Source organism: Strongylocentrotus purpuratus, unplaced genomic scaffold (assembly GCF_000002235.5).
Source record: "Strongylocentrotus purpuratus isolate Spur 01 unplaced genomic scaffold, Spur_5.0 spur5_scaffold_13, whole genome shotgun sequence".
Classification (NCBI taxonomy): domain Eukaryota; kingdom Metazoa; phylum Echinodermata; class Echinoidea; order Camarodonta; family Strongylocentrotidae; genus Strongylocentrotus; species Strongylocentrotus purpuratus.
In genome coordinates this window covers 5804692-5831016 of record NW_022145598.1, presented here as the reverse complement: position 1 = coordinate 5831016, position 26325 = coordinate 5804692, and the positions used below count along the sequence as shown (strand labels likewise).

The window sequence follows — 26325 nt, the reverse complement described above, 5'->3', positions numbered from 1 at the left end:
ATATCAAACGTTGAAAGGAAATCTCTTAAGACTGTAACAACCATGTTTTAATCCAATTAAAAAAGATTCCAAGACTACTGCAAATAATTTCAATACATGGTAGATTACAAATATATATAATTAAGCCTACATTGTTCTAACTTTCAAATTACAGTACTATATTTAAATAAAGAGGTACTGTCTCAGCAATATGATTATTTGAGTGAGGATAATGTAGAGCATAATAGACTTTAAACTTTATCAAAAGCTCTTTTTCAAGAAATGCACTTCATATATTATGTAAGCTATACTTTCAGACTCTCCATTGAGTCTTTGGTAAAGACTGCAGGCATGTTGTATAGCTCTCTCGGTGAAGAGAAGAGAACAATGATTTACTGTGTTATATCTACACATTAAATGGAAGGTCTAACCCCATCAAGGTGATTTAAGCTAGACAGCTCTACTAAACCTGAAAGAATCATCTCTAAATATGATTTACTTTCCTTCAAATTACTTTACATACATGGGAGGACAATTACAGAGTTCAAAATATAATTGGCATGGCACTTTGCCAAATAGCACATTCAATAATTTTTTTATTAGGTAAAAAATATAAAAAGTTTCAATTTTGATTGGTAGCATAAATTCTGTGAGATTGTAGATGACAGTTATTGTTGTCATTTTGAACTTGAAATAATAAGTCTCTCTATTCTTCTTCTTTCTCTCCCTGAAATATATCTCGTGTATAACAACTTGACAACATAAAACAAATCAATAATGTCTATTCGTGATCAAGTACTTTTTAATTAAAGAATTTGGATTGTAACAACACAAAACTGCCAGCTTTGTGGCAGATATACATCATATACTGTAATTAAATGCTTGTTGACAATTTTTTTAGAGTGGATCTGAATAAGCCCTTGCAGTATAACATTTGATTCAATTTCATAATTTATCCAAACTTCCAGTTTTGCTTGGACAATCTTCGGTTTCCTTTTTAACATAATGCTATAAATATATCTTTTGTTGAATCTTTAAAAAAAACCTGGATTGTCTAACAACTTCAATTGATTGCTACACTTCATTTTGATTATATTTGCCTGTAGGACAACATATAGAAAATAATGCTTGTTAACCATGACACTGTTTTAGGCAGTTTTGACAGCAACACCTTGTCTCTCCTAAAATACAATTTATTTTAAAAGGGCCTATGTCATGACTGAGTCACTGAAATCTTTCTATGCCAATTCTATTCTCCTAATTCTTGTTTACCAACCCAATATTGTCTTTCATCATACCATTCCAACTTTCTTGGTAATAATTTTGAAGTTGAGTCATTCCATCGTTCACTCATTCATTCCTCCCATTGAGCCTCCTTTCATCCAATCCCATTCTCTTACTTCCAATCCTGACATTTGACCTCCTTCAGAGTGCAACTTGTGATCAAACTGGGTTAAGCAATTTACAAAAACTTCGGCTCAAAATGCCCCGCAAAATATGACATTTGGCCCCTGAAATATGTCAATGAATAGGGAGGAGAAGTAAAGTATAATTGCTCTTTTTAGATGTCAAATTCTGATTGATTTAATCAGTCACTGCCATCTCCTTTTCTTTTTATGTGACATGTAAGAGATTGTGAAGTCTTGAGAAGTATATTATACATGGGGTCAGAGGTTAAATGTCCCCATGCGACTCTTACAAATTGAAGTTGCTTTGAAATGTAAAAGTCATGATTGCAAACAAACTTTAACTTAAAGGATTTATCTTTAAATGATTGAGCTTAATGAAATATCATAAAACTTAATGCAGGGTAATGGCAACTTAATGGTGATAAAATATAATTAGGATTGATATTACCTAAATCACATGGAGTACAAGGTCATGATAGCATGACAATGATAACAAAGATATAATAAATCAATTCCCTTTTAACTTAAGAAACATGGTTAAGGTATGGGCAGGTATATTAGAAATGTTTATCAAATATAAAATAATTATAATTTTGTGACAAATATAGGTAAATAGCAGCACAATACTACCAGTACCAAGGGCGGAGAACCTTCGGTACACTCTAGTTCCTCTGTTGTATTTATCTACATAAATGACTACCCATACTAAATCCAATATTAAAGGTATAACACGTTTGCAGATTATAAGCACCACTTTATATATTTTAAAAAGATCCACTAATTTTCTGTGATTGTTTTAAATACTTATTTAATCCGAATCAATCAGGTAGGTGAAAAAATGGATCTTAAAGAAACCAAGGCATTAAATTATATTACAAATTTAAAACATGATTTAAAATTGCGGGCAATTTTCAATTTGTACTATCAGACAATTTTAAAAATAATCCAAGGAACACAAAAGTATTACAGGGTGTTCTACTAGTTATAAATGGAAACAAAATCCACTTTGCACCACTATGTCATTACTGCCATTAAAACATTACAATAATTGGTAATTTGACAGTGTATTTAATAAATATTAACATACATGCTGTACCCGATCAATCACTTTACTAGTGCTACATTCATCCATGACATATTCATAATCTAGAGTGAATCATCCATAGGCCTACCAAAACATTATCAGCGACAGATGAATCCTACAAGATGTATACATTCCAAAGCAAACGTATTTGTGGTTGTGTTCTACTCATGTAGTTGTATACAAAAGTCAGAAAATTAAGGAAGGGATTGAGGAAATCTATTTCTGACTCTTCTCAGTTTTACGAACAATGTGCATTACCTTTAATTGTCTTCTGTCTTGATTTCTCTCTATCTCTTTGTCTCTCTCTCTCTCTCTTTCTTTCTCTCTCTCTTCCTCTCCCTCTCAATTCCATTTGCAGTGTTTCACTGCCTCGCCAAGGGAAGAGATATTTTGGTTGTGGCTCAGCTCGTTTGTGGTTATGGCTGCCGCTGAGAGGAGGCTGAGTATCCGACCGAGCCGAGGTGTTGACAGGTCGGCTCCTGGCCCCCAAAAGCCCCCAACAAATTGTCCTCACAGGAGGGGGCCCTAGGGACTAGTCCTATGCGGAGCGCGTCCCCGGTTAATATGGAACCACTCTTAAAATGTGTCCGCAAAAGTCACAAGTCACACATTTACAAGCAGGAACAACATTTGAAACAAAGATGAGATTAATCCTACACTTGTTAAACAAAAAGGATATTTCTGGTTTCGATCAAGATATTGATGTTCAGAGAATTATTTCGTGATGTTGATGAAATCAACAATGAAATCATGACAATGCACAATTGTTCAGTCAAAGTGTAAATGAACAGACATACAATACAATTAGAACCAGTCATGAATACCTCATCCCCAAATATGGGTCTTCATCTAGTTCTCATTTCAAATGATGCCAAAACCTCTGTTTGACTTTAAGGCGTTTCATTGTTTTAACATTTCACAAGATCCTGTTCATAAAAGTTACTTCGGTGAACATCCCATACGTGTTAAAGATGAAGTTGAGTTCTGGTCATGCGATTGCATTGTGAAAGGAACGGTGTGAAATCGACCAGTAAAGGTTGATCATCTAGCATATAAGAATATGTGTGTATTGCAAGGTTCTGGAATCATCAAAATGATAAGAAATTTGGCCAAGTCTTAGTAAAGTTACAAACACTATACACAGAAAGATGTATATGGGACTACACGAACACGTGGCGTAAAAAACCTACCCCCGAGTTTTACGAGTTACATGACATATTTAGAATATAAAGGCATTTGAAGAGCCATGCTTTTCAGGGAACATGTCTTATCTGATGTTCTTCCACACTTGCATAATAAGAATGATAACGCTCACAAATTATTTTTCACCTCTTCCCAGAACTCAACCTTCTCTTTAAATAACATTTTGTCAGCTCTAGATTTATTATAGTACAGAATATTGTTCTATTAGTGTATGGGTCTCTCAATGAGGGGGGCGGGGCAAATAGAGAGAGGGAAAGAGAGAGAGAGAGAGAGGGAAAGAGAGAGAGAGAGAGAGAGAGAGGGAGGGAGAGAGAGAGAGAGAGAGAGAGAGAGAGGGAGAGAGAGAGAGAGAGAGAGAGAGAGAGAGACAAGCTTGAAATTTAGATATTAGACCAATTAGCACTTCTTGAAAATTTAATCTTTAAAAAAAGACGACCAATCACCGTTTGCTGGAGGAAATGTCTCAGTAAGGCTCCAGTATCAATACATGTACACCTACTAATTAGCCTGCTAATTGGTCAAAAAGTGGGCTACTTCACTTCAAAGCCAAAGTCTCCTTGGAATTATTGATCAAGGTAATACCAAGTGCAACAGTAAATAGTCAGACATTCCTGCCTTCACTGTGAAGTAGCTCAAGCTAATTGTGATCAAGCTAATATTCCCAGATCAGAACAATCAGACCGTTTTAGAACTCCGGCTAATAGAAAACAGGCCCATGCATAAAGGATAAGTATGTTGAGGTCATCCACAGTAGTACTGGCTGGGATGAGTATTGACAATGCTCTCTTGGGTTCAGAGTAGCTAACCCACCACAAGGCACTTGCGAGTATGGACATCGCTACACTCATACTTATTCATTCACACTTTTTATGAAGTTCATACCGATTAAACCTGTAGATCTATTTATCATTAATCTCTTTAAAAAAAAAAAGATATACCATTTCCATACCGTCTACAGAATGAAAGCATATCTAATTAATGCATCTCTATGCTGCATTGAAAATTTGTGCCGTTGTTTCTTTTTTCGTACAGAGGATTTTCAATGTGTCTATTTGAAATAATAGCTTGTAGGTCTACATGAACACAAGAATGACTCCAAGCACAGTATGCAAATATTAATAATATTTTAGATATATTTGATTGCCTTTGTTCTAAATGTTATCAACCTCAAACAAACAAAATATGATCATTGCCATCAGCATCATTATTATCATGGTAGTCATCATGAACATCATTATCATCATCATCATGAACACCATCATTCCAGACTCAAATGGCCTGACAATCTTCCAAATGACAATACATCATTTTATCCATCTAGTGAGAAAATCTCCTATCTCTAATGACCCTACCTCTAAAATCCTCCTCCTTGACAAAGGCTGCGTTCATGCTTAAATTTTGAAGGCAGAATGAGCGATCTGAAACGCTCATCGTAAACGCTCATCGTGATCGCAGTTCCACGATGTAGTGTTCATGCTTACTTCTCTGGCTCCCAAGGCAATTCTACGTGTGTGGCCTTAATTGGTCTTCCAGCTGGATTCGCAAACCTTCACTGTGCATGCTACGTAGACCTACTAGAGGTCAGTGCGTTGACCCCATTTAAACGCGTTTACAAATTGTAAACGCATCTTTTTGTGAGTTTACGATCGGCGATCGTGATCGCCGTTTTTCGGTGATTCTACAAAAGTGAGCTAAGACGCAACGGTGTTTTAAACTAAACGCGTAACAGATGCCTGATTCTGGCCGTCAAAATCAAGCATGAACGCGCCCAAAGTCATCAATCAGTGATTATCTTACACAACCATTCCCCTTCCTCTTTGTCACTCTCCCATCCCTCCCCTCTCTCCCCTTCCCCTCCTTTCTTGCTCTTTCTCCATCTTATTTCTGTTCTTCTATTCCTCATTTTTTTCTCCTGCTAAACCCTAATTTCAATCTTTCTCCCTTGTCTCACTTAACCATTTCATTATTTTATTCACAATTTTGTTCTTCTTACTTTTCTTTTCTGTTTTACTCGTTGAGTTGAGTGGCCATCGTGCCAGTGGTACAAGAGCCAACACACCAAAAATATCCCGGAGCTTAATTCAATTGTGCTAGCTCTCTCCCCGACCTAATTTCTGAAATTCTTGGTCAATACAACAAAAGGTCAGAGAGGTTAAGCTCTTAAGAGTGATTGCAATATGGATGGATTAATGTCTTAACTCCATCTTCTCTTTCTTCTTGGCCTATCAATATTTGAAGGAAAGCCTATCCATAGGCTTACATCTATCTTAAAGGTAAATATTCATATTTTCAAATAAAGTGGCAGTGATTAAATTGTGTTCACCTCTAAATTCAAGCAAGAAAATTCATCTTGGAAAGATTTATTCAAAACTAAACCACTTTCACTTGTACTATAAAATGTTAAACAACAAAATTAAGGGCGATCCAACTTTATCAAATATTTAATAGTATGGCGAATAATTTAAGCCAAGCCGTGCCGTGCAGGTCCGCGTCGACACGAGCATGTACTGCATTCACAACGCAGCCACGCAAAATATACCTGAAACGACGTGACCACCGTGCTATTCAAGAGCGTATTTGATGGGACGTGATACATGAGGGTATTTTTGAAATATAGTGGCGATATACAGGGAGAATTACAAAAAAGCCCTGTAATAAGTTAAATGAGCACATAGGACCTCTTTTCAGTATATTATGAGAATGCATTGTAAATATATAAAATAAAGGTTGTAAAGGCTATAAGAGTGACAAGGTAGACACGGTTTGCTACATAGTGAATGAGTATAAAGAGAGATTTGAGAGATGAGAGAGCAGGTTGAGAGAGGATGGAGGGTAAGGTGGAGGGCCGCAGGGGGAATGCTGAAGGAGTGCTTGGAGATGACATGTTTGGTCTGGGATACGCTCCCTCTTCACACAAACCCTTTTCACATTCAACATCTAATATACAGGTTCACTTCCCTATGCTAACTTAGTGAAAGGCAGTAGTACTTAAAGATTGGAATACAATCTGTGTTCACATTTACCGTACCGTTTTCACAATTAACATCTAATCTATACAGGTACACTTGTTTATGCTAGCTAGGTGAAAGCATGGTGAAAGCATGGTGAAAGGCAGTAGTACTTACAGATTGGGATACAGTGTGTGTTCACACTTACCCTCTTCAAATTCTGTTTCTCTTATTCTTCTGCATTCATACAAATGAGCCCTTTAATGAAAATGTCATTCAGTTTGATTAAATTACACTTGCTGCAATTTTATCCAGAAATATGCTCAAGAACCTAATCAGTGATAAATGTATGTATTCACAGCCTTACAGGATATGTTTCATGGTGCAGATCATAAATCTACAAAAGAGACAAGAATGTTGCAACTTTGCAAGAGTTGACACAAAGTAATTAATATTGAGTGGAACACCAGCCTTTATACAGCTTGCCTAAATATATTCAAATGCATGGATAAACAGATCTGGACACAAATGATCATTCATTACCTACATTATAAAGAAACAAATAGCATAATATTGCCAACTGAATTTTTCAAGCATGTTATTCTTACATCAAACCTGACAGACTATATTAACACAATGTTCTACCATGTCTTTGTTGATGCTGCATATATCTAGTATGGTAGATGTTTATTTCTAAGACAATTTACACAAATAAATGTAATGACAACAGTGTGACGAGTGTGTGAGTTTTCATGAGACATTCTCCTCATTACTAAGCCCAGGTCAATGACCTTAGCTTACTCATCTGAAGACTCAATTATTCCAGCATCTCAATTCATTAGCATACTGGCCTGCAAACAAAAGAATTCTCTTCTTCCTAGTGAGACACTTCTACACTGTCTCATCCTTTGTTTCCATCCATCTACTCCCTTCTGGCTCACTATTTCTCTCTCTCTCTCTCAACCTACACACACCATATCATACTGACACACAGTTCATCTTCCTTCATTTCTTTGTTCACTCCATTTTACCTCTGTATCAAACAACTGGAATAATCTCAATCTGTATATTTATATAATTAGTTATTATTATTCTAATTATTATCATTATTTTAATTTTATTAATTTGTTATTTATTAATTTATTATTATTATCATTATTATTATTATTTTATTCTTTTATTTATTTATTAATTTATTTATTTTTTGGGGGGAGGGTTCATTGTGATACTGGTATATCAACAACAAAATCTACTAAATATTTCCTGTCATTTTTTGCAGTCCTAGATCATATACACCTCTGTATTACTCTCTCTATCAAGTATCATAGGCTCATGTATCTCCTTCTCTCTATCTCTCCTACCCCCCTCTCCCCCCCCCCCTCCCTCCCCCCCCCCCCTCTCTCTCTCTCTCTCTCCCCCCACCTCTCTCTCTCTCTCTCTCTCTCTCTCTTTCTATCTCTGGTGCACAAACATGACATAAGTGCCTCATGTCACTGATTATAAACAAAATAAAATAATAATTACTTCTATTCAAAGCAAATAAACAAATCACTCAATGTACTCACATGGTTCTGCTGATTTAAATGCTGGAAATATCCCTTTATATTGTCAATACATGCTAAGCCCCAGTTGCATAGAGCTAATGAGGCTAGTAGGGTATGGTGGCAGTGTGTGATTACCCGCTCAGTATCATTTACAAGTTGCTATAATTTCTTAATCATTGAGTGGGAGGTAAAGGATCATAACGTCTCCAAATTTAATGCTCGCGAGCGCAAACAATTCTGAACTGACTCGATTCTCTATTTGCTCTTAATCCACAAAAGTTTAGAAAAGTATTTCACTTCCTTGAGTATATGGATAGGAAAGGGGGAATTCATTTCAGCTTACTCACATCAGAAGCATATATAGAATCTCATGAGATTTCCTCTTGAAAAAAAGGATTTAATTGTCTCTATTTATATTAGCATGAGCCATATGTAGTTATTACATCGTATTGTTTCTAACTTTGTATAAGATGTGATAAGAAAAGTTGTCTAGCTTTTTCTAAGAGAGATATTGTCATGTGATCACAATCACATAGGAAACCCTATGTGTAGGGACTGCATGACCTGGATTCAAGAAAAAGCTAAAACATACGCCTTAGTAGGACATGAAAATACCTAAAAATATTCTTTAAAATGTTGCAGCTACATTCAGGGAAGATAATATCTTCCAACTTTCCAGGAACAGGATTGTGACATAAAAGGACAATCTTTTATCAGGGAGACATTCCTGAAAAATGAGGAGTCATGGGCAATGCATGGGCAAGAATTAGCCTTGAAACCCCCCCCCCCCCCCCCCCTCTCCACTGCCACCCTAGACCTAATGTTGTAATCGTAAAAAGTGGCAGGTTTACTGTGGGTCATTATTAGTTCATAAGTTGAACACTTATTCTTTTACCTCATGTGGTCACATAACAATTCTGAAAAGCAAAGTGTGCAATTGTGACTAACAGGGGTAGTACTAATCCAATATGTATTACAATTAATCCCCCTCATGAGCATTCACACAATTTTAATCACAATTAATAACACTTAATCCTTAAAAGAGAGCATCACACTAAAATAGCAGTGCATCAATAATATCCAATCACTCATGTACCCTTCTGTCAGTAATAAATGAATATCTCTCTACATTTCATCGCCAATTTTAAACCTTTGCTTTTGATTTTATTGCTTAAAAGAAAAAAGATACATTCCTCACCCTCCTATCTTTGCGGAATTCACAGTCTCTTTTGGTTTTTTTTGCATGCCCTTTCATTGAGATTCTGTGTCCAACCTCCCTCAACCCCCTTGACAACCCCTCTCCCCCTGTCTCTTAGCCTAATGTAAATGTGACTGAGATTAGTGCTAGGGGGATGGCACCATAGGCTCAGCGTTGTCATGGTAACCCAGAGATTAGCTGAGATGCGGGTAAGTGTGAAGATGCGGTGATAAGAGGGGATGAGAGTCCATGATGACTCGTTGTGCTTGGTATCTCCTTGGATGAAAGGCTTTTAAGATATGATAAAAGCAATCTCACCTACCTTCCTCTCTCCCCTACTATTCATCCAGCTTTCACTTCATTACTAAACCATCTTCTCTCTCATTCCCTTCAACCACACTTCATTTTCACTTCAACACTACTTTTCCTCTTCAGAAATTCATGTAATAAATCAAAGATTTAATGATATGACATAATAAGACATTAACAAGGATTGGAATCTAGATAAATAGAAACTATGGTGCACTCTGTATATCAAAAGCTTACTCTCTTAAAAAAAAGAGTGAATTTTCACTCTATTTTCACTTTCTTGGGAGTGACGTCCGTGATCACTTGTTAAGGAGTGAAAATCGATTGATTTTAGAGTGCTCTCTAAGAAGAAAAGAGTGAATGTTCACTCTATTTTCACTCTCCAGAGGAGTGACGTCCGTGATCACTCAATTTTTTTTAGAGAGTACATCATTATTCACTTTTCATAAAAATAATGAAAGTTCTTCTTCATGAAATCAACACCATAAGTGTAATTGGCTTGAAAGCATTTCTGTGAAATTGTTGTATTACAGTAAAATAATATGGGAAAACATTTATCCATGAAATTTCTTCAGACTTAAGACTGAAGAAATATCCTAAATCTAATCTAGGTCTTCCACTCTCTTGTGCATAATGGGTGTGAGAGTGACCTGTAATACCTATATGTGAGTACTGAGTTAGTCTTTACGAGGTCCCTATTAATTAGCATTCTCTTCATGACTTTATGAAAAATGCATTTTGCTGAGAAGAGGCCCCTTTGCTCTGTTCACAGAAAAAGTCACAGAATACTGGAGATTATACCCGCAGTGAACTTTAGAGAGAGAGAGAGAGAGAGAGAGAGAGAGAATGGGGAAGAGGGGGAAGTGAATTTTTTTCTCTCTTGCCCCACTCCCTTCGAAGCATTCCCTGAATACGGGTCATGAATAAATGCATTTTATCTCAGCTCGAAATCATTTGATAATCACTTAAGTCAGGGGATAATGAAGTAGGATTAACTGAGATTGTGGAATGTGACATTGTCAGTTCGCAGATAACCATCGCTTCTAACTTTTCTTTAGCTGCATTTTCTCGCTTGTAATGCTAACATGAGCTTGTTTCAATATGAAGTGAAAGAGGGGGGTTCAACTTATACAACACCATGCTTGTAATTTTCACTACAAATCTTGTTTCCTTGAATGATGATCAGCTAAAATAATAGAAAACAGTGAACTAGACTAGATTCATTTGATCATCTATCATGGTAATAATTCTATGTTTTTTCCTTCATATTAGACCTGATAATCACATAATTTTCTCTTTTAGGGGGGAGGAAGTGGATTTGTAATAATTTTATATTGTGCATTAAGCAGTGTTTATTTTGTAAAGAATACAAATGTATTAATCAGATGAATGAACATCAATCAATTATTGAGATACAAAACTGATGATTAACTCTGGTAACCCTTTTTTCTGAACTAGATAATCAATGGTCCTCCTCATCCCGGCCCTGAAGCCACATTCCACCTGTTAGGTTCCCACTGAAATCCATACATGCATGGGCACAGTCATTTTCATGGTATACATGTAGGTGGGCGTGGTCATTCTACCAGTACCACTAAAAGGGTGTGGTGATTTTACAGCTGCATGTATCAAGGGTGTGGTTGTGTGTAAATATCACCTGCCTTTGTGTACAAAACCATACCAATATTCTTTTCAAGTAGCCTCTGTTTACTAATGAGCTTTACAATTGTAATAATAATATCCAGTGCTTTTTTTCCAGCATTGTGCCAGTCTATATTCCATATTAATTGAGTGATTTTCAATTTTACTCTGTTGAATATAACATATGTTAGGTGTTTTCACTTTCCAGAAAAAAAGAACAATGTAGAAATAAAATGTAATGAAATTGTAGATACATAATTATAAACATGCCTAAGTTTTCCTCCTCAAACAGATAAAAAAAAACTTAACTAGGAATAAGGCATCTATCTGCATTGCTGTTCTCTCCACAATAGGGACTTTTAGATTTGTGTGGACTGATACGTGTGACATCCAGTCAAGGCAGTGCATTAAAAGGACGTCTATCGTAGCAATCCACGTTGTTGTTGTGCAAATCTAAAAGTCCCTAATGGTGTTAAATCAGAATCTGGTATAATATGAAATTAAACTTTGTTGCGGTTATATATAAGCATGCACTTGATTGTACAATGGCAATTGGATGGAATACTCTAAATAGAGACGAGACATGCAATGTGAGCTTGAGCAGCATGTTTTTCAAATGACATGATCAGGGTAAATGCTACATAATTGTACAAAGTGATTTAATCAATCATTTGTAATTTGGAAAGGTAGTACAAGTACATGTACAAGAAAAAGAATAATAAGCAAGTCCACTTATTAAAATTATTTAGCCTCACTTTAGCTAGGAGAAAAACTGAAAATCACTGGAAATAATACTTGCAGTCATTAAATACACTCTTAATTCTATTCTAGTACGATACCTGTCCTATTAAGACTATTATCATGCAATTTTCCATGAAATAGAGTCTTTCTTCTTGAAATTCACAATGGGTTGATGAATTCTGAATTATACCGGGGAACAATGTTCTAAACAGGATGAATAATGAAACTCTACAATTGAAAATCTATATTAACAAATAATCTTGTGATGGAAGGTTGTAAGCTTGGTGGCACCACAATAAAACAAAATTAGTAACAAAACATAATTCTCATATGGTTCAAAGCACATATTCACATCAATGGACGTTCTGATTCATGCAATATTCCATGCATAACATGACTGTGAGTGATATCGGACTACGACTACTACTACTGCTACTACAGTAATGTTGTTTGTAATCTACATCTGATTGATATTTGAAAGATGATTGCAAGGGTACATGTATATTCCTTTGTGTTTGATTGTTTGTTAAGAGTACCAGCACAGATGCTTAGTCACAACAACCCTCCTCAGAGAGTACCAGCTTATCTACAAAGCTACACAAAGGATCTGCAAACTGACCTAATATTATAAATCGTACAATGAAATCATGCAGCAAATCAAACATGTTGAATTGTGTAATATTTCGATCAAATATTGCTTTAAAAACACCCCAGAATTCTAGCTTCTAACCCTTGCAAAAATTGAACTTAAGTTTGGTAAAGACGCATATTCTTTTGTGATCACTAAAGTTCGCCAGTACTCAATTTTGAATAAAATTTCTATTTACAAAAAAACACAGGAGGCATTACATTCCACGTCTCTCCCCTATCCACACAATGCACGACAGGCAGGCAGAGCACATTGGTGTCTGATGAGTGCACGCATGCAGTTAGGTTAGATTATTGATGGGTTTTCTGACAATCTCAGATTTATTGTGGCTAATATCGCCCTCCACACGCCCCACAATTGTTGACTAATTGGTCTATATACATTCAATCATTCAATCATTCATTCATTCACTTATTCTTACCACAAGGCTGTGTGTGCACTCTACCCCATTTTGTATCAATGAAATACTGTCTAATAGTCAATCTTTAGATACCTACGTTCATTGCTTTGGGGATTCACATTCATAAATATATATCAGATATATCAGATTGACAAATCTCACAGAAATCTCAATTAAACCTCTCAAGTTATGTTACTGCAATGAAGCGCCGACAGTGAACATTTTTTATTTTGGGGCGTCTTCTTTCTTCTTTTTTCAGACATTAAGTTTGGCCTATATATATATGTAACAATTAAAGTCCTTCTGATATGTTATCAATGCAAAAGAACTCTCTTTAAAAGATAAGTGGCCGAGGAAGATAAATTCTCTGGTAAAATGTATTCCTTTATCTCAATCCTTTTGTTCTGAAAGCACTGCAAGACCAAGAAGAATATTGTCTTAACTGCTCAAGTATATCACCTGATCTTACAAAAGTGGATCCAGTCATAAGAATATATACGATAACTTCCCCATACTGTGTAAATCAAAGCAAAATATAGAGCAAAAACTAATACGAAACAAAAATAACAATGAAAATAAAAGAAACCGCAATAGAAATAAAACAGACATGCCTGCCATTACTGCTCTAGTGGAATTACCCAGATGTTTTCAAGTACATTAAATGTTCTTCTCCAAGTGCATGCACATAAAGCAGGCAGGTATATATTGAGGTTTTCTTCTGCCGTGGTACAAACAAAGGACCTCAGAATACATTAAATACAAAAACATTACAAAAAAAATGGAAAGCTATGAGAAATCAACATTAATGATTTGATTTAGATAAGGTAAAATGAGCATCACACATAAAGCATGTTGAGTATAATATCCAAGACATTAGCCGACATCACAAAGTAACATAATGCATATTGTTCACAAATATGCACAATATTAACATGTAGAATATTTCACAACATTCCATTTTCAAGGAGATGTTTAACTTATCACACAGCTTGTGAAAATTGGATTGATTGAAAGGTTTAACCTGTTGACAATGAATGGTCCTTTAGATACATAACACTATGGTCTATGGAAAATGCATGTTACACAAGAATGAAATCGCAATAGATAACTATGTTTACAAAAAGTATTTGATTTCACTTATAAATTCAGAGTTCTAAAAGATATCAGGATGAATTGATCAGATAACAGAATGATATGACAGGATTGCAGGGATACCTGTGATTTGAACTTTGGTAGGACTATAAATAATCACAGAAAGCACAGAAGTGGAAGAGAAACAGAGAGTGGAAACAAACTTGAGAGTGTTATTCACTTTGTAATGAAATATAATTGCTCAACCTACATTGAATGCATAATTGCTCACATTAAAACAAAATTATAATACCCATTAATAAATGATACTGACATAGGTTCCATAATGTAAGTATCATAAATGCAGTCAACAGAAGACTGGTACTAATATTGAACATCATAATCTGAGGAATATCTAATTAAGTGACAATCTTTAATAGTCCTCATTTTAATGAATTCAGACAAGGAAAAAAAAGACAAAGAGATGAAATCTAGGGAGATGCCCTTTTGGGCTGCCGTACGCAAAAGGAATGTATATTATCTAGTATGGTTGATACACAAGGCAAAGCAGTCTGGGAGCCTGCCAGCAACCAGCCAGCCAGCTAGGCACGCATACAGGCAAGCAACCAGCGGAGTCAGAGAGACAAAGAAGGAGAGAGAGAGAAGCTAGCGGAGGGACTGGCTTGCCAGCCAGCTAGGCAGCCGGAGGGTCAGGCTATCTTAGCTAGCTATACGGTCATGGTAAGCTGCCAGCCACTCTCTCCTGCATAATAAAGCAGGTATGCCTGCAAGTATATGGCCTAGCTCACTCTCACTTCTTTCAATGTGTGGAATCAAGACCATCTGGCTATATTAATACAACTTATCAACACAACATGTTGGTAGCAAAATCATTTCCCTTGAAGTATACCTTTATGGTTCATAAGCAGTGTTTAAAAAAAACATGCCAGGACCTTCTATAACAAAATAAATAAATAATAACATTATGAATACAAATATAATTTTTCAAAGTCATGTATCCAAAAATAATTGTTATCGCTCAGTTTGTTTAAAATAAATTTGCAGTATAATGTAGTAAGACTAGTCCTGAAACTTGGGTCATTTTATTCTTTAAAGGAAATAATTGTGCTGATAAACATTGCCTGCTGAAGTAATATTTCAATGAAATTCTTACATTTCCATTTTTTCCTAATCCCTCATATTTCGGCTTATGAAGACATTTCTTTCTATAAAAAAATAACAAGTACTCCTCATCAAACATCAAAACAATGTGCATCAGTTCGCAGAAAGAGAATAAATAAGCTTGTATTTAACAATCCTAATGAATTAGACAGTTTTCTCCTGAGCAATCTGAGGGGAAAATATGACCTTTAATTCCAATCATATATGTGAATATTATCACCTTTCCTCAACACCATTCAAATCTGAAGGAGAAAAGTGGCACCCAATGAGACAAAAATAAGAGTAAAAAAATGGAGGATAAATCTAATAAGGAGCGTTGAACTGGGGGCGACAAAAGATCAGGCGAGGAAAAAATTCCAGATGCGAAAAGCTTTGCTATTAAGAGACCATAACTCCCTAATGGAGCGTATATGCACGAGCATTTTCCTCTTTTTCTTCTCGGAGTGGACATGGTCGCATCAAAGACCTTCTAATTGCATTATCACCCTTTGGACGGGACCGCCTCTTTATCCAAGGCTTCCCTCGCTCGCTCGCTAGCTCACTCCATGCTCTCTTACATGCATTGTAAGCTTCAATTCAATTCATTTTAACTTTATCTTTAGTCATCATGTGTATGACAAAAATAAGAGGAAACTCTAGGATTTTTGTCAATCTTTTAGTTTTATCGTAGAAATTTGTAAGAGATAACTAAGCTTTGATTTGTTTTGATCAAAATGCAAGAGGAGAGTAAAAATCAATTGTTGCAATATTATTGTAAGTCTTGAATATGTCTTTGATCTTCATTTTTTATTTTTATTTATTGATCTGTATGATTTTATCATAAATACAGTAAATTTATGATTTTAATTTAAGTCAAATTATGATCTATTTTTAATTGAATAAATATGTATTTTTTCTGATCTCATTAGAAGAATTGAGCCTTTAAAACTTTAAACCTCCACTGTAGAGTACCTGTAAACATACTTTGTCATGGTAGATAATTTTGTGAGGTATTATTGAAACATTGTTTACAGTTTTAAAGTTGCGGAATATGTATAGATTTAGGGCTAGAAGGGCAATTATTAATAAATTACATAAGGTTTTAAAACATTGTTGGATCGAAACTCCAATTCTTTAGGATGTAAAATAGGATATTGCAATTTCTTTCTTTACAGATTCTGCATCAAATAATAGGAAAGCTATTTTTGCATTAAATTTACAGCTTAAAAACAGTAATCAGTCAAATTAAATAGGAAACAGAATAAAGTGATTATTCCTATCATCATTATTATAGACCTGGAATGATGATGACCTTGCAACAATAACTTTGATGTGACATTTGTTTTATCTAAAACAACCACCAAGAAAGCTGGAGTCTGGATATGTTAACAATCACATTCTGAACATAGCTTAATTTTGTGTTTTCACGCAATTACTACATGTATATGCCTCTTTCACATTTTGTAACCAATTTCGTTTTTACGAGCATCATTAATCCTAACATATGAGACATTGGATTTGATTTATCATTGTAAGCTTTCAAGCAACAATTATTGTGAGATGAGAGAACAAAGGTGAGTGAATAACTGGATGGAGCTTTATTTAATCACTTAATCCTACTCTCTGACTTAAAGGGGTATTACCAGTACGTATAAAGCTATGATGATATACACTCATATATGAGTGACCTAATCACCATTATATATGCTTAACATTTGCCAAGGTATATATATCTCATGAGCCCTTTACAAAGAAAGGTGGCCCTTTTGAGTATCTGAAAATCATACCATTTCTATCTTTACAATCTTCACAATTAAATTGAAAAGGGTAACCTTAATAATAATATGAATTTACTATCAGCGTGGTTGAGTTACACTGTACATGAAACTTTCAAACTATTAAATAAATATGATGTCAAAACTATTTTTTTAAAAGGGAAAGGGGCCTTTTAAGAAGTATTGGTAGAAAATGGTTATTATATTGTAAACCTGACATTTAACAATATCTCATACAGATAAATTCACACTTCAACAAATACATATTTTCAAAAAGACCTTGGTGAATGGTGATATTACTTTTTAATAATAAAATCATTGCATCTCCAGGGTAAAAGGAAAAAAAGTCCCCCTCAAAACTGCCAAAATGAAAGACAAAAAGGAGGGAGGACAAAAATGACAGGGCACAAGCAGCCTATAGATTTTATTGATCTTGCTTTCAATTAGGTTTAAGACGGGACACAGCAGAGAAAAGAGTGGTTGTCTATGCGCACATAGCTAGGAGTGTGTGGCAGGCAGGGCTATTTAATGCCTCTATTTATGTATGCCACTCACAAAATTCTCTAAGTTATCTGGCGCTTTAATATGAATATTTAGCACAGAAATCGTCTTTGGTTTCAGCGAAACATTTCCCCCCGTACTCAACCCATGATAGTCGTGTGTTATTTTGTGCAGCTAAAGAAGGCTTAGCCTGCATTTCTTATGCGCTTGATAAATGCATGCGTATCATTAAATCTGCTTTTGCCAGATAACATCCATAATGTACTTGAATAAAATGCAAGCCTGCCGAGAAAGATAAATACAGAGGTGTGGCGAGCAATCATCTTCTGGACAACTCAAAGAGAGCTCAGAAATTCAAAAAGAGTAGTGAGAAGAAAACAAATTAAACAAAATAAAGAATCCATATAATTTGTTATGATGAACTTTACTTATACAATGGCAATTAATTTGTTATTCTTGTAAACGAAAATTAATATTTACACTGACCACGATTACTTACTTAATTATTTAATTATGATGAAATTACTGCATGAGATTTACTAAATGTTCTAGCTAGTCTGACTAGCATGACAATAATAATAATAATAATAAAAACGTTACTTATAAAGCGCTTACCACCGAAGTCTCTAAGCGCTATACACATAAAATAGACTGATATACAATTACATCTTATACAAAACTAAAAATGCAAATAAACATACAAATTACAATACAAATGGAATACACGTCAAAGTGAACAGAGTTAATTAATCATCAAACGCTATTTTTATTAAATGTGTGTTGACAAGTTTGCATTACTAAGGAGGTTGTTGAATCAACCCAAATAATCACAAATCACAGTCCCATAGTAGTTAGTTAGAGACCAAATTAAAGCGAAATGAAGGTAATTGAAAGAATAGCATGCTTTTTATAAGTCTCCATTTTAATTATCTTCCTAAAAACTGATTTTTAAAACAATTCAAACAGTTATTGCTTTACAAACTGAAGCTTTAAAAATGAATTCGTATTCAAACTATCTTTCTTCTCTCTCTTCATTTCATTCAGATCAAATCATACATTATTTAATTTCATCCTTTCAGTTATATTTCCAGCATATCCAGTATGTTTCTATTGCCTGTTCTTTCAAGATTGATTTGTTGGGCCTGAATAAAGGGTTCACCGCAATATCTACAAAATAAAAACATAGTATGACATTCATTTTTGTTGTTGAAGGATTATAATTGTGGCTCTATTTCAAGAAAAATGTCTAACTTTTTACAAGCATGTGATCCAAATAAGTGCCTATAGCAGAACAACAGTGTGTCTTTGTGTAATGGTACAATAGCTTCTTTATGCAGGTACCAAGTATTAAGACAATGCTATAGCTATACAAGCACACTGATTATCAGGTCGATTGTTTACGCCTATGTTGAGAACCCTTGTGTCAACTCATTGATTAAGTACATTGTTTATAATGAAATGCCTTTTGAAAACAAATTACCACAAACAATGTGAATAGTGTGGTTCTTGAACAGAAAGCAAAAGCCTGTAATCAACAAAGAGAACTTGATGTTTGTTTCTGAACTAGTATTCTGTCTTCTTAAGGGCCATTAATTAACTAGTCTTGTTCAAATCCAGCAACAAAGGTTTGTGTATTCAACCTTCTTAAAGAAAATTCATTGTTTTACAGAGAAGAGATTGATTAAACTATAATAATCAGAGTTGATCACTTAGCCATGTTTTTAGACGAGCACTGAGGCAGTTGTTTTTTTTTATCTTGAAAGTTTTTATTTGTGAAAACATCAACATAAAAAAATGCAAAATGTGTTACATCTGTTTTGCAGAAAACAAACAATAATGTTGTTGTACACATTTACAATTTTAACTCTAAAGAGACATGAAAGTTATTTTAACACAATATATAATCTGAATTAAATCATTTTATGACCTATATATTTTTACGAGGCAATATGCTCAAATCATATTTGCACTTATACGCAACATAAATTAAGCTATAAACTATATATCAAGCAAGGAACAATATTGATGATTGTTACAGGCTATCATTAACCAATAACTAAACACATGTGACCCCACTTATAGTTGTTTAATCATTAATCAATAATAATATTATTAATAAATTTATATCATCCACAATGTGCTAAAAATCCATGGCAATACGACTGCAAAGATTTCTTATCATTCTATCATTGTAAAAGAAATTGAGAATTAAAATATGACTAGCTAGAGAGAAAATATGACTAGCTAGAGAGAACATCTAGATAATTTTAAAGATAGAGGAGAGTGAAAGAACAACATTATTGGTGGAGTTACGGTGTCAGTGTACTATGATGAGGTACTATGGCAGACAAACCTATGTTTACCCAATCAATTTGTTGTAGTGGCTACGCATTTTATGAAGCGCTCCGTAAAGTGGGACTTTTTTCTCTATCCACCCCTTTACTCAGCCACTACCTTTCTTACTTACGCTGCACTCTCCTCAATGCTTATCATAAAGCTACTTCATAATAATTCTATAATGCTGGTTCCTTCGTAACAAAAAAAGACTATGTATTGTAATTCAGCTTTAGCTAGCAAGCAAAAACATTAATTCCTTAATTAATATGAAATTGGATTGTTCCCTCTCTTCAAAATAATACATAATATTGCAGAATTCAATGAATTTGAGCATTGCCACATCAGTTCTCTTAATTGTGCAGGATAAGCTATCTTATTGACAATCCCATGGTAATTTATAGCCAATTCTATTAACATAACTGACAAATCTGTGAACAAGATGCCAAGGGAAATAAGTGCCCTCTGATGAATGAAATATAGGGGACACTTTACAACAGTGAAAGTGGAATTGTTGCATTTCTCACTGTCATTTGAAATGATTTACTAGCAATGGGTGACACTATAATCTAAGGGGATATAATTGGTGGATAAATTGTATTCCTACAGAGATGACTGCTTGATTTATATCATCCAAGTCAGCCTCATCAATGATCACAACCTTTTCACTCAACATATGTCATTCAAACTTCAACATTTAAATAGTCAAAATAAATAAAGACAAAGTTGCCCTTTCACTGTAAATATTTTACTACTGCTACAATGTGTGGCTGGAAGAGAAGATGGCTGTGGGAAACTTAGGAAAGTTAAGATTGTTGAAGAAAGAAGAAAACCCAGAATGACACACCTGTCAAGTTCAAAGACCAGTCAATCTCAGATGATATCAAAATCTATTACTATTAGCGATAAAGATGACTATAAACACATTTAGTGAGCAACTTAAGCATTTAAATGATTCAGAATTCAGAACAAATACAGTTACACATTATAAAGGAAACCATTTTCATATTCGAGAGAATCAAAAGGCAGAAAGAAAATAATGCAGATAAAAAAGGTAAATATAAAAAACACAAGAAAACACTTTACTTTAAAGTTTAACTATTGTGTAGCAGTGAGTAAAACTAAAACAAAATCAATTAAGTAATTAAAGAAGAAGGGTAAAAATAAATAAGAGACACATAAGCATGATGGAAAGAAAAAGAAGGAATTGGGATGCAACAATGTCTACCACAGTACAGTAAGGAAAGTAACAGAAGAGATTTAGAGAAAACATATCTGCACATTGGGTATGCGGATGGTGCCAGGCCCTATCTAAACTGTAGCGCTCTTGTGTAAACCTCAATGCGAGTACTCACGCAATCAAACCAGCGAAATTTTATATTCCGCAAAACCTAAGTCAATATCGGGGAGAACTGATAGCGGGGTGAAAGTGGGCGATTTAGTTTCTCCAATGGCCTCTGCCTGCACTACGCAGCAGGTCGAATCATAGTCTCATGCTCGCCACAATAGTTTGAATATACTTCCTAACAACGGTCATTCTTTATATCACTTTTTTTCTCAAAATGATGATTATGCTTGCATTGAAAGAGCTTAAATATAATCAAACATAAATCAACATGATAATAGGAATACAAGACACAGGTTAGTAGCTTGTGCATTTCTTTTTAATCTCTCTCTCTTTCTCTCTCTATTCTGTCTCTTCCTCTCTCTTAATATTTAACATTTAAAAGTGCATGAAATTAATACTTGAATGTACTCTTGAATGCTACTTTCTCATGCACATGAATGTGCACCATCTACATTCCCTGGGGATATCCACTAGACAAAGATACCTCTTATTATTTTTCTATTCTATTCTATATATCTCTTTTGTTTTTGTTCATTTGTTTGTTGGTTTGTTAGTTTGCTTGCTTCCTTGGTAGTTTTTGTTGTGTTTTTTGTTTGTTAATTAAATTTTAGAACGATAGTGTGGCATGAAAGCAAGATGTAGTACCTACTCAAACTTAATTGATTTTGTACAAAATTTATATGAATATAAATTAAATTGCTATACATGTACGTTGCTGTTCTTTGGTAGCTTTGCGCATCTAAACAAATGTACAGTTTAAAGGGACAGTCATGTTTGTTACTCTGTATCATAAATTTACAAGAAAAATATTTCAAAAGTAGGCATAGGTCTATGAATTATTTTTCCTTTAGGGTTATACTAATTTGAAACCCAGTTCACCTCTTCACTACTTCAGTGCATGGTGATGCATAGATATCAATTTAATTGTTTAACAATTATAGCTCTATGGTGAATGATGACATACAATGGGGATACAATCAAACATATAGAACTAAACATATAAATGCAAAAGATTGTTACTTACCAACCCATTCAAGTAGATTTATACAACACTCTCTGCCAATGGAGATTATATAGGAGCACAATATTGCTTCCTAAAAAATGAGATGATTTCTCTACTTCAATCCTGATCCAAAAGCAAGAAGATGAACAAAATGTGAGATTCTTCAGGAGCAGCTAAGCGTCTTTTCGATCGAAACAAAAATGCATGTCCAAACAATGCTGTGTGGTTACTTTATGTAAAACAATCCTTTGCCATCATCATCCTGAAGATATTTGCATACTGCGATGAAATCATCAAGTAGTCTTAAACTCTTTTTTTTTACAGAATCACATTAACAGCGACATGTAAGCACAACTGTCCCACTGTAACTGTCTTTGAAACATGAAATCACAGGTTCACTATTCAGTAGAGTACATCATTCGTTCCAAATTAGTGCCCCAAACATTCTGGATAAAACAGTGTTATGAAGCACACAAGCAATGGCCAGCAGGTAGAGAGAGACAACCTCACCAGCAGACAGGCAGGAAATCTTAGTGGGCATGCAGCGGTCTGGTCGTTAGTCAGTCGGCCGTCTAGGTAGAGATTGAAGTGATTTCAATACAGCGTGGCTGGCCAGCTGACCGGTATTCTCAGCTCAGGCAGTGAACCCGGACACGGCTCTAAGCAAGTCGTCGTCTGTGGTGAACCAACGGAGAGAGGTCTGCTCAGCTCAGCTATGGACAATGTACATGGCCAAGTCTTACAATTCCTCTCAATGACGTAAATGATGATGATCAATTCAATTCATTTTGCTTATGTCCACAAAATAAGGAAATACTTGAATTTGTAGAAATATAATTATCTAATAGTGTATTTCACAGTATGTATTTAAACTCTATCTTTAAACTGTTTCCATCCGGATGAAGCAGAACAAAAAGTGAAAAGGGATTCTAAGGTGGACAAGAATGAATTTAACTTTTAAGCAGAATACACAAATAAAAAGTCAATCAGACATGAAAAGTAGGCTGATTGGGAAATATATCTGTAGCAGGTCCACTAATGAATAGTCAATTGACTGCAATCGTATGACTTGAGAAGGAGCAGCACAGTGGGAGGGGGAAAATAAGTAAACAGAAGAGAGTTGGGTGAAAATGAGCTCGTTGTAGACCGAAGATAGTGTGACGAAATCAAACACCGATTGCGGTAAACGGAGAATACCAGAGAACGAATCAAACGGTTTACGTTACTCCTTTTCTATTCCGCTACACCTTGGCTACGAAAGTGAGAGCCTAAAACTGCAAGTTGCTATGGAAACGTGGATTGAAGGAAGTTACAAGAATGTCTGCTTAAGAAAAGCCAAATTTGTAATGCATGATATCAGAGTATCATTCAACCAGCAACAAGAAGTAGAGAAGAGTTTTCAAATGATGATGACTATTAACTGGTGATAATGAAAGAGAGGGTATGTGGTGTAAGTTGCTGGGCCGATAGGACAGGCACGCACAAAGGTCTCTATCTGGTATGAAACTACCGTGAATTTAGCAGTTCCTGCATTCAATTTCTTATATACATGGGACCTATGTGTGTGTGTGTGTGTGGAGGGGTCATTCAGTACACAAGATGCATGTCACGTGTAGGGGGTGTGTATGATTCTGTATTGTGAATGGAGCTATGCACACTGCACTGCAGACACTGCTCTGTGGAATGGAGAGCTGTGGACTGGAATTAACCAATCACAGTCCATGGTTTTGTCATGCAGATCACTTAGACACCATCTATCAGCCAATCACAGACTAGGATGTTTCTACCTCAATGAGTTGCTCCATAGTCCTGTACTGTTTGGATCCTCCTAACATCTAAAACAATAACTAATCATAGACATGGACATCATATCATTCAAACTTTCATTTCATTTACAGGTTTGGAAGTCATAATAAGTAATAAAACTTTTAAAAATCAGAGAAATGGGTAAGTGAAAGTCTGATTAAAACATACCAAAACAAAGTGATGTAGGGTAAGAAAATTTGATTACCAAAAATCATGAATTCTCTACACTATTTAGCAACTCTTAGGTTTTCAATCGGGAGATACTTTTTTGTCTTGAACATAACATTAAAAAAAGAGAAGAATGATAAGAAAAAAGAGAAGAATGATAAGAAAAGAGGAAAGAAGGACAATTCAAAGAATAATGGTATAAAAGCCAAGAACACTTGACAAAAAAGAGAAGATGTAATGATATACCATAGCTATCAAGACATATTGGTTATTACAAAAATAATAGAAAATGATTTCCTGAACCAAAAGAGAGAGAGAGAAAGAGTCAGAAAATAAGAGATAAGGGCCAAATTCATGAAAAGAAATCAGGAAATACCAGTTGATTGGGAGGAGTTGTATTAACTCTGACCCTAAACGACCTTTGTTCAATCACTGTTCAATCACAATATGTAGCCACATTCACATTTTAGATTGAGTTTTTTTAAAGACGATGTCACATATCATGCAGACATTCTCAGAAGTCCGAAACTTTTTGCACTGGCAGAATAGATGGGGCTAAAAAGTAAAATGAGGGGAGCCCGCCTATTTTTTAGCACCCCCTCCCCATCCCACTAGCAAAGCAAATGGTACCTACTTCTGGCCCTGAAAAAAAAGTCAATATATTAGCAATATTTGAGAATCATAGTATGGATATGAGAATTTTACCTATTGGTAAAAAATATTCTGACTACATATTATGCTGTATATTAGACCCTATTTACCTGGACAAAATGTCAAGTGTGAAAGAGGGTCTTGGAACACTTTAAATAACCTCTCCAAAAATGGAGCCGGTTTTGATCGTCCACAATGGCAACTAGAGGAAATGCAGAGAGGTTTGTAATAAGACAAGGAAGTGTATTGCATGGTAGCTTACACATGAAAATAAAGACCACATCCTCAGGTTTGACTTCAACAAAACAAGAAGAAGTCAAGCGGAAGTTTGCTGAATCTAGTGAGAAATGTCAACATCTTTGAACTTTCCTCTATTTAGCTGGTATTGTTATTTCCTTTATTAAATTCTTTAGCCAACCTACAGGATGATAAGAAAGATATCAACATGACAAATAAATGATATTTTGGTAGGTACTAAATATATCTCAACAAAGAGAATTCAAGCAGATCTCTCAATCTGTATTCATTGTGTATCAAACAAACACCTTTTAAAGGCAAATTGTATTTACTTTTTCTATTTAGGTAGAATGTGATCATAGAGATTATATTTAACTGCTTATGATTATGATGGTATGTATAAATGTGAATATTATTTGAAAACCTTATTTCCATTGTCCAATTATTTTCTTTATGATTTTGTATATTATTTCATATAATACAGTTCATGCATTTCAACTGACTATGTAGTAAATACATTTTTGTAACCTTATTTTCAGAATAACACTGCAACAATTTGTCAATGAGTCCAGTGAAATATCTGATTCTGTTGTCATATGAGCTTCAGACGTTCAGTTCTCATATTTTACTTGTGAAGTAGTCTCATTACATTTTCACACATTTCACCAGACCTCAAAATTCTTCACCCCTATTCAGCCTTCTTTTTTCCTAGCTCATCATGCAAAATAGTGAAATTCCCAGAGAAAATTGCTTTCTAGCTGGAGGCGGGTAGGTGACCTCCCTCTACCTTATAAGAAAAGAAAAGAAAAGGCAAGAATAAAATACTCTGCCACCATAGCTTCAGCCTAGAAATTTTTCTCTTTCTGTTGTAATTTATTTTTGAGCCTTAATCCATTTAGCACACAAATCATGGTACACAATAAGAGGCAGTGGGGTAGTGGAGCTAAGATGGAGAGAGGACGGGGTACAGGGAGGAGGATAGATGTGAGAGCCTTGACAGAAACTGCCCCCCCCCCCCCCCCCCAAAAAAAAAAAAAAAAAAAAATGTGAAATGGAAATAAGGATTAAAAACAATTGCAAATTCTATGCAAAGTGAGCTCTACTTTCATGCATTTTCAACGCTGTACAGACCACACAAAGGGAATTGGGACAAAAATAGTTGAAT

General features: G+C 34.9%; 1 protein-coding gene across 3 annotated transcripts in view; it reads right to left on the bottom strand.

The window, feature by feature from the left end:
* The window catches only part of LOC584048 (eyes absent homolog 1), an 88120-nt gene extending 64269 nt beyond the window's left edge, over positions 1-23851 (bottom strand). For 2 of the 3 annotated variants that reach the window (XM_003730033.3, XM_030982769.1), the window contains exon 1: positions 22320-23850. In XM_003730033.3, the coding sequence (XP_003730081.1) occupies positions 22320-22327 (8 nt within the window). In that variant the 5' untranslated portion in view covers positions 22328-23850. Of the gene's footprint in view, positions 1-22319 lie in introns of all 3 variants that reach the window. The other variant, XM_030982767.1, reaches the window with a different exon arrangement.
* Between the last annotated feature and the right edge of the window lie 2474 nt (positions 23852-26325).